We start from the raw sequence: 18,471 nt of genomic DNA, 5'->3' as shown, positions 1-18,471 counted from the left end.
CCTGATGCCCTCAAACTTATTATTTTGGCCATGATTCTCTCCCGTCTCGACTACGGGAATAGCCTTTACGTGGGCATTCCGGCCTACGAACTTCGCCGCCTTCAGGCTATCCAGAATCAGGCCGCTCGCCTCATCCTCCACCTTCCTAAGTTTCACCACATCACTCCCATTTTGAAATCCCTTCATTGGCTCCCCATCCGCCAGAGATCCCTTTTCAAGATGGGTTGTCTGGCTTTCATGGCTTCTGCCAGCACTGCCCCGGCCTTCATCAATTCTCAAATTAATCCCTACACCCCCAGCCATACCCTCCGCTCCTCTAATCAGGTCCTCCTCAATGTTCTCGCTTCCGTAGGGCCAAAACTGGAGGCACCAGATTCTCTGTACTAGCTCCCCGTTTCTGGAATAGCCTTCCCTTATCCATCAGATCCATTCCAGTCTACTCACAGTTTCGCAAGGCGCTCAAGACTCTCCTGTTTTCCCAAGCGTACTCCTGCTGATTCTATTCTTGGCAGATTTCTGTGCTTCTCTGTTTAAACTCCAGCGCCAGGAAGCCGCTTGGTCACAGTGCGCTCTATCAAGAAATTTCAACTTCAACTTCTACATAGTTCTCTGATGGACCAGAGTAATGAATTTTGCACAAGACACACCTTCTGACTTACCATAGCTTTTTACCGCAGCCACTCTGTACTGGATAAGAACTGGAGCTCCAGGGACCATTCCTTGAATTTGTCTAGACTGTGAACACCTTTCTACAGCTCTAGCAATGAGAGAAACCTGACAAAGACCGAGCTGACTACACTGCTTTTTCCCCTTAAAGCTTGGGACAGAGTCTGGCCCTTAGAGGTTGACTATGTACTTAATACATATTCTAAATCTGCAAAGTATCTGCCTTTAATTGTAATAATTTTAACAAAATACGGGTGATGAGATGGGATTAGTAATCTTTGCAGGGGACATCTTGTACAATCTCACTCTAGTGGATGTTGAAAAAGCCACCATTGCCAGTCACCAGATGTGAATAACTGGTATGGTGAGCATTTCAGTAATTGTCAGCATTTTAAAACGTATGCATGCAGTGCCTAGGTGACTTACCATAGAAGGCCTGGTAGAGGAGGAGGTCGAGTGTGGCAGCCCGATAGGAAGCATGAGTTTCAAAGTTGCATCCATTTGACTTTTGTGAGGCCGTACGTATGTTGCGGTACTCATGAGCTGTGAGGCTGTCGCAGCTTGGGGAGCAGCGCAGCTGTTTTAGGGAGTGGCGTAATGGTTGCAGACCATGTAACACAGCTGTTGTAAGGAGCTACTGTGATACTGTGATAGACCCTGTGGCACCTGACCCAGCGGTGCCAAGGACCAGCAGGCGCTGATGTTGATGGTGGTGGTTAAAGTTGGAGGGTCGACAAAGTCCTGATGCTGCACAAGGATCAACAAAGCTCTGTCGCGTAGCGGAGGTGGAGGTGAATGACCCTGCAACAGTGCACTATGATGATTTAGAGCCCCTATGGCAGTTCACTGAGTGGATTTAGTGCAGTGTAGAGAGAATGTTTCATCGAGGATCACATACAAGCGGAAGTGGAGCAGAAGAAGTGTTGCTGCTGTTGGATAGCTGGAAACATTTGTCTTCTGAGAGCGTAAGGCAAGTCTCAATAAATCTCCACCCAACAGGAGCGGCTGGTGCATTTGATGACATTGTTCAGCCCACTTTAGGAAGGCTTTATTTTGGGTGCATTAAAAGCCTAATTGATTTAAAATCTACATTAGCACCAAAAGTAATGTTATGATGATTATAAGTTAAGAATTACTTGACATTTTGACAGAACTTAGAGTAGTGTTTAAGGGTGTAATTGCATGCACCAAGAGTAAGTTGGTTCATTGTAGTCCAGCAATTACAAAAGATAATTAGAGTTAGAACTGTATATATAGATTTTAGTATTTTGACATATTGAAAAATATGGCAGCAGCAAGTTTGTTGCAGCTACTAACCTTTCTAAATGAGGTGGGTGAGCCAGTGTTTCTCTGGAAGGTGTGGGAAAAGCACTAGGTTGGCGTCATCAAGGAGATTTGGATATGAAACTGAACGCCAACATTGAAGAACCAGTTATGGCGATAAAATCAAATAATGTCAGCAGGAAAGTGTGGGATGAGTTTCCAGAAGTGTTAAAAAATTTCCAACACAAAATCAAGCTAAAGGATAATGCGGTACCCATAGTGCACAAAGAGAGACCCGTTCCCAATTCAATGCAGGAACTTTTGAAACAAGACTTAGATACGTTAATAAGTGTAGTGGTTATAGAACTTATCAAAAGTTCACTATAGCTATGTCCTATCATGGTCACCCAGAAACGGGGAGGAAGAAGTCTACGTTTATGTGTTGACTTAAGAGATTTAAACAGCAACCTATGGGTAGATAGATGGAAATTCTGTAGAAAACTACAACGACACATTAAGAAAAGTTCTCACCGTACTCAGAAGGGCAGGCTTAACTATTAAACATGAAAAACACCAATTTGCTGTAGAGCCTCTAAGTTATGTAGGACACACCATTTCAAAGGAAGGAGTAAAGCCTAAACAGAATTTAATGGTTGCTGTAGGAGAAGCACTGTCTCCTCATTAGAGAAATAGCTGAAATCCTTCCTAAGTTCAGTGAAATATGTGGCAAAATTTGTGAAGAATTATGCAGATCACGCAGCACCGATAAAGAATATACTCAAGAAAGGAAGCCATTTTGAATGAAATGATGACTGTAAAAAATCATTGGGGAAAATCAAATAAGCTGTAATAGATTCACCTTCTTTACGTAATTTTGACACTAAATATAAAAGCATAATTTCTACTGATGCTACTGGGAAGGGAATAAGAGCACCATTAACACATATAGTAGATGGTAAAGAGAGAATTGTAGCATTCGCATCAAGAACATTGAACAACGCAGAATTTGACTATTCTACTATAGAGAGAGAGTCTCCAGCCTGTTATTGGGCCATCTTCCTTTTTAAGTTCTTTTTGTGGGGTCCGCCATTTGTTTTAAGAGCAGAACAAAAGCCTCCTACATATGAATTCATCACTAAAGGAAGAGATAGAGAGAGATCCAGCCCTTGCATTGCCAAGTGGGTTATGGGTTTGGTGGGATATAATTTCAACATCAAATTTGTACCCAGAAACTGAAATATTGTTGCAGATTGTCTGTCCCAATTACCCTGGAAGGAGAGGAATGGGAAGAGACCAAGTTGGAAGATCCTGATACAGTGTTACTAATCTCGTTACCTGGCATTACAAAGGACAAATGGCTGGAAATTTCAAAGAAGGATGTTACCCATAATTTGGTAAAGGATAAAATAGTCCAGGGATGGCCAGCTAATGAGTTACAGAATGAAGTCAGACATTATTGGGAAGTCAGACACGGGCTGAGTATAAATAAATATATTGTTTTAAGCAGCGATAAATTGGTACCTTTTAAAGACTTATGGTAAAGAATTACATAGTTAGCCCATGAAGGACATCTAGGGCAAAGTATCACCAAATTTAAAATAAGAGCTATGCATTGGTTCCCAGGGATGGACAATATTGTAGAAACTAAAGTTAAGGATTAGGTCATTTGTCCTATAAGTGATAAAAGCAAAATGTTAGGAGAGCTCCTTTATCACCCGTGAGTGTACCTTCCAGACCATGGGACAAACTTGGCTTAGACATTTTTGGTCCTTTAAATGTCCCCATGTGGGCAGGCAAATTTGTGCTGGTATTGGTAAAGTAGTGAAACGCATCACCACCCAGGATCTCATAACATTCTTATCAGACACATTTATGATAGAAGGGGTGCCCTGCACTATCATTACTGACAGTGGGGTTCATTTCACTTCAGAAGAGATGGAGGAGTTTTTGTTGGGCATGTCTATTTAACACCTCAAAACTTAATTTTACTGTCCCAGTGCAAAAGGATTAGTGGAGTGAGTAAATCACATGATTAAAGAATGTATTCAAAAGACACGGCTGTCTGGTGAGCCCGTAGACATGACTAATAAAAACTGTTTTGTTGATATCACACATCACACAACTCAGTCATCAGGGTGTCTCCCTTTACACTACTCAAAGGTAGACGATTAGGTACTAAGTGGGCTACTACTTGGCTGGGAGGAGGTGAATCTAAATGGATTTACCAGGACAGTGTTAGTGAATACGTAAAGCAAAATCAAGATAACCACAAAAACCGGTATGACCCAAAACATGGCACAAAGCACAGGAAATGGAAAGTGGGGAATTGGGTGCTAGTTAAAATCAACAATCCTAATAAAATAGATGTCAGTAGTTATTCTAAACCCTTGCAAGTAACTAAATTCAACAGGAATGTGGCACAATTGGAAGACAAGAGAGTAAAGAGCATGGTCAGGATCTCATATTGCGACAGAGCATCAATTAAAGGTATGGGTGGCACAGATAGTTTTTCAAGTCTGAGCAAGGATATTGACTTTCTTTGAATATGGACTTTCGTATCAGCAAGGTACCGGTTTGATACAAAGATTATGTGTTTCATTGATTGAGGGAGGAAGAAGTAATGTAATCATTCATATTAATTCCCAGTGTATTATATAGAGAAGTGTTGTAATCATTTATATTCCTTCACAGTGTATTATATAAGGTTATATTATTTATTTTGTTTGTCAGTATCCATTTCTTTATCTGCACCCCATCCCCTTCCCTTTGTCACTGGTACAGTCCATATTCTGTTATGATAGTTGGAGCTGTCACTGCAAGAGTTCTGCCGCCAGAAGTGGTGGCTTCAGAGGTTGTCTATGTACTGAATACATCTTCTTAATCTACTAAGGATCTGTCTTTAATTGCAATAAATCCCTGGCATACATCGATGTAGAGATTGACCTGTGGAGACTCAGCTGGCCAGAAGGCATCTGATGGCAAATATGTGTTTGCACCATCTTATGATTGTTATTGACATAGTTAGGAGATATATTACAAATGGTAAAGAACCCAGAGCAAGAGGTCAACCCATAAGTTGGCTCTTCAAGCTTCCTCCTCCAGAACCTGGTTCATTTGACAAATGTTGGGGCAGACTGACCCATTTGTCATCTCCTTGTAGGAAGGAGAACAGGGCTGGATTGAGAAAGGTGGTAATGATAGAACCATCCTTAGCCTCCCCATGACACTGGGATGTCACAAACAGATCGTAGATACTGACCATACCGAGTCTACAGGTACCTTCTGAATGAAGAGGAGAACCTGCTTGTACACAACACATACCAACATTCTGCTGAAAACAGACTCCTCCTCATGTTCCAGGACCTCATCACATATGACATCTTCAAAAGGTCTCTTTACAAAGCCAACCAAAAATTACTACTCAAGTCATTACATCGACTTGCAGTAGATGGGGTGCTGACATTATAAATGTTTAATTTACTACTCCAACTCCAGCCTACGTAACAGTAGAGAAGGTGTTGGAATAGTAAACTATACTATTTCTAATGTTAGCACGCCATCTACTGCAAGTCGATGTAATGACTTGCGTAATAATGGCACTGCGTGGGAACAACGCAGTCGTTGTAACAACCGCTTTGTATGGGCATCACGATGTGATGCTCACGTTGTTGTGGATGTTTCCCAGTAGCATTGTATGTATTTTATGTATTACATGGCTTTTAATAAGCACCAACTTAGCCAGAGGCAATTTTCAAACTGTGAAACAGCTCAAATATTAATGTTTGCACAATGCAGGGACTGCAGAAAGCTTGCAACATAGCAGAAGGTTAGCTTTTCTCATGAAATGCGGCTCCAATGCTGATAGCAATGAATAAATCATGACAAGAACAAATCTTCAGGACCACTACTAGATATTTGAAGGTGCTTTACCACAAGAGAAAAGAGAAAACATTTCTTCTTGGTGTACGTGTAGCAAATAAGGCCCCAGAAGAATGTGAGGTACAAGAATATTGATCCAGCAAGAACCCTCCATCCTCCTCTACAGTAAAGAAAATATAACAGCTCAATGTCAGGTCAAAGGGAGGAAGCAATACCCAACTTGAACCTAGTTCCCATCTAGAGCAGAACAAAGCAGTCCTGAGCAATTGGCAGGGTGTAACCCGGTCATTAATACAGGATGTGATTGGTTTTATCCTGTATTAATGACCGGGTTTATGTGGTCTGGCTTTGCAGGGTTTTGGTGTTTATTTGAGCTGCATTTATTTATTTGAGAGGTCTTGATCATGTTTGGGCACATGTGCGCATGATCATTGGCATGTACACCTTAAACTTGAGGTGGGACCTCGATGGCGTCTGATGCATGTATCTCCCTGACGCATAGGCGCCCTCACATGACCTATGGACGTATGCGGAAGTAGGAGATTTAACGCTGGATATGACGGCTGACCGGTAGACTACATGGCGGGACTGTGGCGGCGACTGGGCATGAATCATCTGTGGGGCAGTAAGTGTGCTATACGGATTCCAGGCATTATGCTCGTTTGGGGGCTGATTTGTTGGTCGCCTCCTATCTCTTTTCATCCGATTACTGCCGTGAATGGTAATGCTTTTTATAATTGGAGCATGTTGGTATTTAAGGATGGCTTGCATCACGTTTTCCTCCCTTTTGCCCTCATTATAGGTTGTGTCTTTAGGGGTTCTCCTCGCCCACCTCCAGTTCAAGCTTTCAATATCAGTAAACTCGGTGAGTGTGGCACTTTGGAGAAGAAAAGAAGGGCTGCCTAGGAGTGGCCATGGAGGTATCTTTAAAGGAAGATATAGGTAGTCAGTGATATGTGTCTGTGGAGTATATTTCTGTTGTGTGACAAGGGCTATTTTGAATATCTGGTATGAATGGTTATGCACCAGATTAAGATTTGGAGACCAAAAGACTAATATTGATGTCTTCAATTTTGCCCCAGAATGATGTAGGAAGGGGGTGCACATACATATTTGGCTCAGGAGATGCATGTATGTCCTTGTGGCATGGGTTGTTGGTTTTAATGAGATCTGATGTGACTTACTAGAATCCTTTTAACATCCCAGGATACATGTGTTTTATTTTACAGTACTTGTATCCCGTGTCAGGGGAATTGCCTCCACACGCCAGGATTTCTGTATTTGTGTACCCTGGTAATTAACCAGGATAAGGTAACAGGGGTGCTTGACTGGAACTGATAGGAGTCCTGAAGAAGACCGGCGTGACCCGTGAGTGTGGGCACACTAATCACGGTCGAAACATGTTGACTTTGGCAGTCTAAGGAGAGTTATTGTGAGTTCCTAATATTCTTTCAAATAAGCCCATCCTTCCTGATTTTAATCCTGTCCACGGGACCCTGAAATAAAGTGTATCAATAGGTTACCTCTGAGGCAGTTTTAGGTTTACTTTTCACTGTACTTATTTCTATCACTTTTCCCAGTCTGGGTTGGTATCACTTTGGACTCACCCATCCATCCTGTGCGTGGCTACGCCAGGGTGTTTTGTAAGCAGACCCGATGATGAAGCATGTCACACACAGATTTGTGTATGAGTTAGGGCAGTTTTACTAAAACTCTCTGTGCCCCTACATGTGCTTTTCAGTCTCGGTTTCCTCTCTACCCCTCTTGGTGCTCATAGATTTTAGAAGGGGGTTCAAGGTAGATGAGTAGTTGACCCTCTCCCCTTTCCTTTTGTGTGCAATTCAATTACCCTATCTACATCCACCCATATGGATGGCAATGTGGAAGAGCCTGCAAACAGAGGGAGAAAACTCCCTACCTATCAGGGGCATTTGCTTTTATGTAGAGAATATAAATTCACACATTGAGAATTTGTTTTCTCTGAAAATTTTGCAACGTAGGTGATTCAAACATTCCTCCTCTTTGGTAAGCCTTCAATTCTGTGAAGGGAGTTGCTGCAATAGAGACTCTCTTCTCCGCAATAAGATCCCGGACTACTTGGCGGGGATTCCTAAGTAGGGCTGACAGTCTTCCACTAGAGTGGCAGAGGCCATCACTCGCACTGCTCTGGTGAACCAGAGGACCATCTGCCTTGGAATAAATGACCCAATAATCTTTTATCTCAATTTTCCATCTTCTAGAGCTTTTTTTATCTCCTTCTTAGTGCCACACCATGGATTACTTTGCATTCGTCCACTTGAGATACCGCTAGTGCTCTCATTTGTTCAGTACAGTGGCTGTTTTGCAGGATGCATGAGGATCCTTAGCATAATGAGGTGATAAGATGGCTTGTAATTATAGGCTGCTGACATATGATGTGCAGATCATCCTGGTTGGACCACAGCTGTCCTCGGCAGGGGGTAGCCACCAGTTCCGACATCTGGGAGGAAGAGTATATCTTTGGTGCAGCCCACTATGAACAGTATTTGGTCACTGGGGCATAAACCGTTTTCCTCCATCTAATAATGTGTATTCAAAACCGTCGACCATGCCCTGTTGGTTCAGAGATTACAAGACACGGACTTTGGGGGGGAAGGTGTTGACCTGGCTGAAATAATATCTTAATGGTCGTACTCAAAGAGTCGCCTTACGTCATTTTGTATCTAAATCTAAGCCCCTATGGTGTGGTATCCCTTAGGGCTACGCGCTGACCCCTTTACTCTTCAATTTGTACCTAGCCCCATTTTTTTCTTTGATTGCTAACTGAGGTGTGAAGACAATCTCTTACGCTGACGATACCCAGTTGGTTTTTTCTTTCCAAGAGCGGACGGCAGAGACTTTTAAGAATGTTAAAGGCTGCTTGAGAGACATAGACCTTTGGATGAATATTAACAAACTAAAGCTCAATGCGGGAAAAACAGAGGTGCTGTTTTTTGGAAAGGGCCCAGTGCCTGCTCCAGATCTGTGGTGGCCATCAGAAATGGGCCCTCCGCCTTCTCCCAGCACTAGTATCAAAAACCTAGGGGTGAGATGGGAGGCTGACCTCTCTTTCTCGGCCCAAATCCAACAGATCTCTGCTATGTGTTTTCGCAAATTGAGAAACCTCCGTAAACTTTTACATTTTTTTCTAGAAGACTACCGCAAATCCGTAGTCCATGCCACAGTGACATCCAGGCTGGACTATGCAAACGGCCTATATCTTGGCCAGCCTAATATTTGATTAGACATCTGCAGATGGTGCAGAATGCAGCTGCGAGGCTGATTAGACGATTAGACATATTCCCTTTCGGCATCATGTCTCTCTGCACCTACAGGAGCTACACTGGCTCCCAGTAGCTATAAGAATAGAATTCAAGGCCTTGACTCTGGCCTATCAGGTTCTTAAGGGAAAATGTCCTAGCTATCCTAAACAAAGACTCTGCTGCTATAAGCAAAGTCGATCTCTGCGGTCAAATTCTCAGAATCTGTTCTGTGTTCCCCGTTTTGCGAAAGCCCGTCTGGGTGGCATTCTCAGCAAGAACAGCCAAAATGTGGAATGCCCTGCCTGGGTACCTCCGCCAAGCTAACTCAGAGACCTGTTTTAGAAAAGCGCTGAAGACATGGCTCTTTAGCAATGATTAGGTCTGGCCCCAGTGCCCAAACTTCCATGCATGCGTTGTTTGCTGCTAGAGCGCCGGGACACCTCTGTTGTTGAGGTAGCTGTTTGCACTATACAAGCTCCAGTATTATTATTATTATTATTATTTGTCTCTAGCAGACTGAGATTTCAGTATTCCCCCTTCTAGGCAGGTGCCCACGTATATATGAAGCTGGACATCATATACATACATTTAGAACTGGAGATGGTGCAGTTTATTTTACAGGAAAGAGGTCTCATAAAATGCTGAAGGTAGTGGGCCAAATTAGATTTGGTGAGCTGGGTCCAAGAGGAATGAATAATACAATTCTAGGGCATTGCCCACCTTTAACTGTCCTTAAATACAATGAAATGGACCATTGTGCTGTACGCTATAGAGAGGTTAAGCAGAATTTTGATTTTCAGTTGGTTTATTTCAATTGGAAGTCTTCATAATGGTCAGCTATTGCCCTAGTTAACTGCTTTCTGGGGGCTTAATGAACAAATGTCATAGGAGTGTTATGTTCTAGCTAGATGCTTGCAGATAGTGTTTTAGTAGAAGGCCAGGGGTTCTAAGCTCTAGTGGGCATATTTACGAGTCCCTTTGTGTCGCTCTTCTACCATGCAACGTGGTGCAAGAGAGACACAAATTAAAAATGAGATTTATAAAACCATGCAAATCCACCTTGCATGGCCCTGAATGGTTTCACAAATCTCGAGTAATGCAAAAAAAAAAAAAGGTATCCCTTCCTGCACAAAAACAATCCTGAATGCAACGCAGGCACGCTTGCACCATGGTGCAAGAGTGCCTGCATTGGCTCTAGGCAGCCAAAAGGGTGCGAGCACAGGTGAAAAGGCAAGAAAATGCCATATTGACTTAAATATAGCACATTCATGTCCTTTCCCTGTCACACAGCTCAGGAAGGTGACTCGCAGCACTGCGTGATTTGGTCATAAATCTGGCCCCCTGTATCTATTTGCTGCGATGGTCTGTCAGTGGAAGGCCTGGGTTGCCATCCAGAGTTAGCTGGATGATTATGGTCTGATAATGGGGAGTGCCAGCCAAAGTAACGCGCTTTCTGATGGACAGATTGTGGGATGCCCCTGGGGTCCTATCCCTAATTACCTGCTTTGTGATGACACGGTACTTCTTGAAGTCCTTGGGTCCCAGCTTGTCATCTCTTGTGAGCCGTGTCACCTTCACACTGGGGTACTTCTCCCTCACCAGCTCAGAGCAGAACTTCTGTAGCACTCCGGCAACACCCTTCCCCCTCTCCCAAGGGGCCACGCGGAGTCCCTCCACGAGGACAGTCGCCCCTCCATCCACAATGAACATGGACTGCAGGGCTATCTGATGGCGAGAGAGAGAGCAAAAGACAAAGAGTAAGGGACAGTCCACTCTACCCTGCCAGCGAGACAGGAAAACATTCAGGAGCCCTGAAACAAAGGTGAGAAGTGATTAAAGACACAGGACATTGAAGGGTGGCCAGATGCACCTGTCTGGGAGAGACAGTCACTCAGTCAGGGTATTGGGGTTTAAAGTCAATTTATGATGCCCATTCTTAATTGTGTAGTCTGATGAAGAGGAGATGGATGCTCGCCCCCCCATTCTGTATGTCTTATATGTGGAGGTCAAGTAGGTACACATCCCTCCATCCTAGGATGGGATCTGTGCAAGAGGGGAGACAGAACTTCTATGTAGGTGTGCAATGGAGGTACAGACAAGTGTGGCCATCCAAAGATGTTGGGTGTGAGGAGAATGCATTCTGTGAGAAGGCGGGTGGGTAGACGTCCCCTTCCCTGAGTGGGGTTGTGTATGAGGGGAGTCAAAAACTCCACTTCTACCCCAGGATATATACTGTGTATGAGGTAAGTGGAGGCAGAGCCCCTATCCCTTGGTGTGCGAGGAGAGGTGGATACACGACCCTCATGATGTGTATTCTGTGTGTGAAGCCTAGTGAGGGCTTGTCCCGCATCCTAGGATGCATTATAGGAGAGGGACAGAAAGATACATCACTAAATAACAAGGTTGCACTGTGTGTGAAGGTTGTGGTGACACATCCTTCTATTTGAGGCTTTGTTTAGTGTGTCAGAGGAGCAGGCTCCTGTCTGCCTAACAAACGTGTATTATATGTGTGACATATGAAGACACAAGTCACACCATCCCATGGGGTATTTATGTATCAGGAAGGAGGAGACAGCCCCCTCCACCCCAAGATGAATTTAGTAGTGAAGAGCACATAGAAACTCACTATATCTCATGATATAATGCTTGAATGAGAGAGGTGGACACACGTCTCTCCATCCAAGGGTGTATTATTTGGGTAAGGCATGCAGATACGCCTCCCTCTATCCCAGCGTGTATTATGTGTATGCGGGAGGTGGATACACATCCTTTCATCCCAGGGTGTATTATGTGTATGACAGAGGTGGTTACACGTCTCTGCTTTCCTGGGTGTATTTTGTGTGTGCGGGAGGTGGATACACGTCCCTTCATCCCAGGGTGTATTATGTGTATACAGAGGTGGTTACACGTCTCTGCTTTCCAGGGTGTATTATGTGTATGCGGGAGGTGGATACACGTCCCTTCATCCCAGGGTGTATTATGTGTATGACAGAGGTGGTTACACGTCTCTGCTTTCCAGGGTGTATTATGTGTATGAGGGAGGTGGATATATGTGTCTCCTTTCCAGGGTGTGTTCTGAGTGACAGATATGCACATACACCTCCCTCTATCCCCAGGGGTATTATGTGTATGAGGGAGGTGGATACACATTCCTTAATCCCAGGGTGTAATATGTGTTTTAGGGATGCAGAAACACCTTCCTCTATCCCAGGATGTATAATGTATATGAGGGAGGTGGATATAACTCCCTCAATCCCAGGATGTCTTATGTGTTAGGAATGCAATTATACCTCCCTCTATCCCAGGATGTATTATGTGTTGGGCATGCAATTATATGTCCCTCTACCCCAGTGTGAATTATGTGTGTTAGGTGTGCAATTAACCTCCCTCTATCTCAGGGTGTATTATATGTGTTAGGCATGCATATACACCTCCCTCTATCCCAGGGTGTATTAGGTGTATGAGGGAGGTGGATACACGTCCCTTCATCCCAGGGTGTATTATGTGTGGTAGGGATGCAGAAACACCTCCCCCATCCGAGTGCATTAAGTATATGAGGGAGATGGAGGCACATACCTTCAAACTAGGGTGTATTATGTGCATGAGAGAGGTGGATACATATCCCTCCATCCCAGTGTGTATTATGTGTGTAAGATGCAGATGCTCCTCCATCTATCTCAAGGTGTAGTATGTGTATGAGGGAGGTAAAAACAGGTTTCTCCTTGTCAAGGGTATTCTGTGTGTGAGGGATGCAGATACACCTCCATCTACCCCAATGTGTATAGTGTGGGAGGGAGGTGGATACACGTCCCTCCATCCCTGGGTGTATAATGTGTGTGTAAGATGTAGATGCACCTCTAACTCTCCCAAGGTGTATTATGTGTTTGAGGGAGGTGAAAACAGGTTTCTCCTTGTCAAGGGTATTATGTGTGTGAGGGATGCAGATACACCTTCGTCTATCCCAATGTGTATTATGTGGGAGGGAGGTGGATACATATCCCTCCATCCCAATGTGTATTATGTGTGTGAGATGCAAATACTGGTCCCTCCATTCCATGATGTATTTTATGTATCAGGAAAGTGGAGACAATTCCCTCCATCATTAGACGAATTCAGTGGGTGAAAGATGCAGATACACCCCCTCTATCCGTTGGTGTAATCCCTGTCTTAGAGCGGTATTATCCATTATGTAGGGGAAGTGGTAAAACATCTTTCCACCCCATGTTGCATTCTAACCGTGAGTAAGGTGGAGACACATCCCTCCATTGCTGGGTGTATTAGATGTGTGAGTAAGGTGGAGCGAAATCCCTTCATCCAATGTAGTATTCTGTGTTAAGGGGGTGGAGACAAATCTTTTCTTCCCATTATGTATTTTGAGGGTGAGGGAGTTGAAGACACATCCATTTGTCCTTCAATGTAGTTGATGCCTGTACAAGGTGGAGCCCTCAACTCCCTATATTTCGGGGTGCATTCTTTGAGTGAGGGTGGTAGAGACACGTCCCCCAGCCCAGGGTGTATTAAGTGATTGAGGGATGCAAATATACCTCCCTCCATACCATGGTGAATTTTAAGTGTGAAGCATGTGGAGACACATCCCCCATCCCAGGATGTATTTTTAAGTGTGACACAGGTGGCGACACATCCCCCATCCCAGAATGTATTTTAAGTGTGATTGAGGGAGGCAAATAGGCCTCCCTCTATTCCATGGTGTATTTTAGGTGTGAAGCATGTGGAGACACATCCCCCATCCCAGGATGCATTTTAAGTGTGAGGGAGATGGAGACACGTCCCTCTATCCCAGAGTGTACTTTATGAGTGTGGGGGGTGGAGGCACGTACCTCCATCCTACGTGTATTTTAAGTATGAGGGAGATGAAGACAAGTTCTCTATCCCAGGATGCATTTTAAGTGTGAGGGAGGTGGAGGCATGTCTCTGCACCACAGGGTGTATTTTAAGTGTGAGAAGGTTGGAGACACATCGCTCCATCCCATGCTGTATTTGAAGTGTGGCACAAGTGGAGACACATCCCGCATCCCAGGATGAATTTTAAGTGCCAGAAAGGTGGAGACACATCCCTTCATCCCATATGTATTTTAAGTGTGAGGGAGCTGGAGACGCGACCTCCCCATCCCCGGGTGTATTTTAAGTTTAATGGAGGTATGCAGATAGACCTCCCTCTATTCCACAGTGTATTTCAAGTGTGAAGCATGTTAATACACATCCCCATCCCAGGATGCATTTTAAGTGTGACACAGGTGGAGACAAAACCCCATTCCAGAATGTATTTTAAGTGTGATTGAGGGATACAAATAGACCTCAATCTATTCCATGGTGTATTTCAAGTGTGAAGCATGTGCAGACACATCCCCCATCCCAGGATACATTTTAAGTGTGACACAGGTGGAGACAAAGCCCCATTCCAGAATGTATTTTAAGTGTGATTGAGGGATACAAATAGACCTCAATCTATTCCATGGTGTATTTTAAGTGTGAAGCAGGTGGAGACACATCACCCATCCCAGGATGCATCTTAAGTATGACACAGGTGGAGACCCATCCCTCATCCCAGAATAGATTTTAAGTGTGAGGAAGGTGGAGGCACATCCCTCCATCTCATGTGTATTCCAAGTGTGAGGGAGATGGAGACATGTCCCTCTATCCCAGGGTGTATTTTAAGTGTGATAGAGGTGGAGGCACGTCTCTGCACCCCAGGGTTCATTTTAAGTTTGAGAAAGCTGGAGACACATACCTCCCTCCCAAGGTATGTTTTAAGTATGATGCAGGGGGCGACATATCTCCCCTTCCCAACAAGTATTTTAAGTGTGAGGAAGGTGTAGACAAATCCCGCCATCCCAGGTGTATATTAAGTATGAGGGAGATGGAGTCATGTGCCTCTATCCTAGGGTGTATTTTAAGCGTTGGGAAGGTGAAGGTACGTCCCTCCACTCCATGAGTATTTTAAGTGTGAGGGAGATGGAGACACATCCCTCTATCCCAGGGTTTCTTTTTTCAGTGTGAGGGAGGTAGGGGTACATCTATGCACACCAGGATGTATTTTAAACGTGAGAGATGTGTAGACATGTCACTCCTTCCCAGAGTCTGTTTTTTTGTATGACAGGAGGCATATATCCCACTTCTACACATGAACGCACTCTTTTTATAGAGGTGAGTGTAAGGAAGGCTTCCATCCTATGATGTATTCTTTGTGTGAGGGGAAGTAGATACAGGCACACCGGGATGTTTTTGTGTGTAAGGGAAAGTGAGAGCCAGTGTCTCCATCTCAGGGATTAATATGGGTGTGAGGGACGCAGAGACACATCTCGTCATTACACGGAGTACTATATGTGAGGTATGTGGATACACTTCCCTCAATTCAATTTTGTATGTTCTGTGTGAGAAAGGTGGAGACATGTCCCTCCATTAAAGGGTAGATTTTGTGGGTGAAGGAGGAAAATACACCTCCATCCTTCCCATGGTGCAGCTTATGTGTGAGGTAGGTTGAGACATCCCTCAGTCCCGGGGTGTATGAAATATGTGAGGGATGCAGATACAGTTATCTTCATCCAAGGGTGTATTCTGTTTGTGAGGGAGGCAGACACGCATCCTTCCATCCCACGGTGTATTATGTTTGAGAGTGGTGGAGACACATAACTTAATCCCATGCTGTATTCAGTGAATGAGGGAGGTAGAAACACATCACTAAATCCCATGCTGTGTTCTCCGAGGGAGGTGGCCACTCACATCTTTTCATCCAAAGGAGTATTCTGCATTTGATGAAGTTGGAGACATGTACCTCCATTTTGGGGTGTATTGTGTATAAGGAAATTGTTTATTCTGCATATGAAGGACGTTGGAAACATATTGAGCCATCCCAGTAACATTTCAGCATATGATGGAGTAAATATATGTGTCTCCGTCCCCTAGTGTGTTTTGTTTGAGGGGTGATGAAAGCACTCCCCATAACCAATGTGCACTTTGGGCATTAGGCTTGATGGGAGCATACCCTTTCATCTAAAGCTGACTTCTTTGTTAATGGAGGTGGTGAAACATCCTTGATTCTCCTCTGAGATGTATTTTTCATTACTAAATAGATTACTTTTGCAGTATTGTGTGTGTGTCTAAACCTGGCACACACTCAGTTACACAATGATCTAATCTTGGTGCACTTATGATTTACAGTTAGAGTTCTACAGTGCGTTTTTATTATTAGTTTATGTGTATGAGGCATGCAACAAAGGGGGCACTTTAACTGACCAAACAAATAGTTTATCTATTGCTGGAGCACTCTCTTCCCTGAACAATATTATCTAACACTGGGACACTCTGTGACTCGAGCACTATAAGAAAAGCAGCACATTTAGTGCAGAGCAAAAAAAGCAACCATCAAAGTGTGTTTGTTGGTATCGGATTCTAAGTCTCGGCCTTAGTCTATGTTACCATAAAGTGGTTGCATGGCCCAGTAAATGTGGAAAAGAATGCCTAGTATTCAGATTTGGTAACATATTAGTATTTGGCTTGTGTTGGCTGAGTGACAGCTAGCCTGAGTGCTCCAGTATACTCTAAACCCTCGGGGAACCCAATGAACACATGTTTCATGGTGGTGAGATGTGTTCTCAAGGTTTCTCGTGGGTTGTTTACAGATGTACTGTCCCTCCGAACAGGCTGCAGATCTGACCACCCTTTAGCATTGCAGATGGTGATAGGACTTTTTCATGAATACATTCTGATCATTTACCGGTATGTTCTGCTGGCAGATCTCTCACCGACAGCGGTAGTTGCTCAACAGCTCCTCTGGCTCAGAGAAACGTCTGCCCTGCGTGGAATTAAAGACGCTGCACTCACGTTATTCTTTCTGAAACGCTTGTGCCTCCCCCAACCCCTCCCACCCTCCTCCCAAAATATTTAAAAGGATAGTACACAGACCACGGTCCAAGTGATCTATGCAAGGTGAGACCTTATTGTTGACTGGGCTTTCAAAATGGACCCATCCCTTGATGCCTGGTTGAAATGGACTCCCTTGGACCACCCCATGGATTTCTGAGACAGATGCAGGAATGGGCCTTCGGGAAGCTGGAATGGGTAAGGCTTGAACTTGCATTACTACAGGAGGAAGGTGACACTGCCCTCATAGGGAAGGACATTGCAATTACATGGTCCCAAAGATTTATGTATTCAGGTGAGGTAGCTCACCAATATTGGCTCAGGCTCATAGAGGTTTAGACTTGCCAACACATGGGAATAAAAGTAGGTCTCACCTTGATAAGGGGTATGAACTGAAGGTAGGGGATTCACAGGGATAGAATAGTGGACATGACTGCCATTGCACGTTTGTGGGAAAGATGACATTTGTCTATTGATAAAGGAGATAGCACAACCCTCATACAGGTGGTGGGGGGAAGGGAACATTACCCTTAAAGGGTTGGGAGGGAAAAGTATGTTCTTCATTGGAGAGGTAGTAGGTGGTGATGGGCCTTGCATAGGTAGGATGGAGAGGTCTTGTAAGGGTGGGATGAGAATGTAATTATCATTAATCCGTGCTGCAGCAACCGGCATAGGTTTCTCTGAACGTAGCGGAACCATAGATCAGCAAGATTCATGCTACTAACCTTGGATCTGATCCCTAAATTATCAGTAAGTCTATTACCAAATGCTCTGTGCAGAAATAGATGTACCAGAACCCACCTGTGCGCCTTTTAGACGATCTTTCTGAGATCTTGAGAAGCTGGTGGCATTACAAAACTACACTGTGATTTTTTTTGCAAACCACTACTGCTCTATATAAGCCTAAGCTACTCATAGCTGTGTGTTCTTGTAGCTTCATTACTTATGGACTTGCATGTGATTAAACCACATCTCAGGTTCCAAAAATAGATTTATTACTGTTACTCAGTCCCTGAGCGCTATGCTTTTACTTTTTGGTTCCCTTCAGTTTGAACCATTTACTGCTCCTGAGTTTAATAATTGGTAGAAAAATACATTTTAGCATACCTATGCAGATGACAATACCCAGGAATATGTGCTTTATGCATTGCTTCTTCCCAGCTCTTGCCAGCTGCTTGTTTCCTGTTTCTTTCATGTTACGCCTTAACATTGTCTGTTTCTGCTCATACAAAGCGTCCTTTTCTACTTGTGTCCTTTGAAAATGTGCTTTACTGTCCATTTGCCATTTAGGCTGCAATTCGTACTCTTTCTATGTTTGGATTGTGTCAAGTTGTTTTCTTCAGCTGTTGGCCCAGCCTTCCTTAAAAATCTTAATCTCTTGATTCTTATCTTCCTTAATCACTATCTCTTTTATAATTGTTTGTACTCTTTTTTTCTAACTTGTTACCATCATGCTCCTTAGGATCCAACATTTGAAGTGGTGTGCCAGTACAATGTTCTA

At 43.9% G+C, this 18,471-nt stretch overlaps 1 protein-coding gene across 1 annotated transcript in view; it reads right to left on the bottom strand.

The window, feature by feature from the left end:
• The window catches only part of NAT16 (N-acetyltransferase 16 (putative)), a 141,667-nt gene that overhangs the window by 5,760 nt on the left and 117,436 nt on the right, over positions 1–18,471 (bottom strand). Inside the window, exon 3 of the mRNA XM_078669898.1 lies at positions 10,590–10,814. Coding sequence (XP_078526024.1) covers positions 10,590–10,814 — 225 coding nt within the window. The remainder of the gene's footprint in view (positions 1–10,589; positions 10,815–18,471) is intronic.

Source organism: Lissotriton helveticus, chromosome 12 (genome assembly GCF_964261635.1).
Source record: "Lissotriton helveticus chromosome 12, aLisHel1.1, whole genome shotgun sequence".
Taxonomy (NCBI): domain Eukaryota; kingdom Metazoa; phylum Chordata; class Amphibia; order Caudata; family Salamandridae; genus Lissotriton; species Lissotriton helveticus.
Note: the sequence above shows the minus strand (reverse complement) of the source record. Positions and strands in the feature narration are given on the sequence as shown.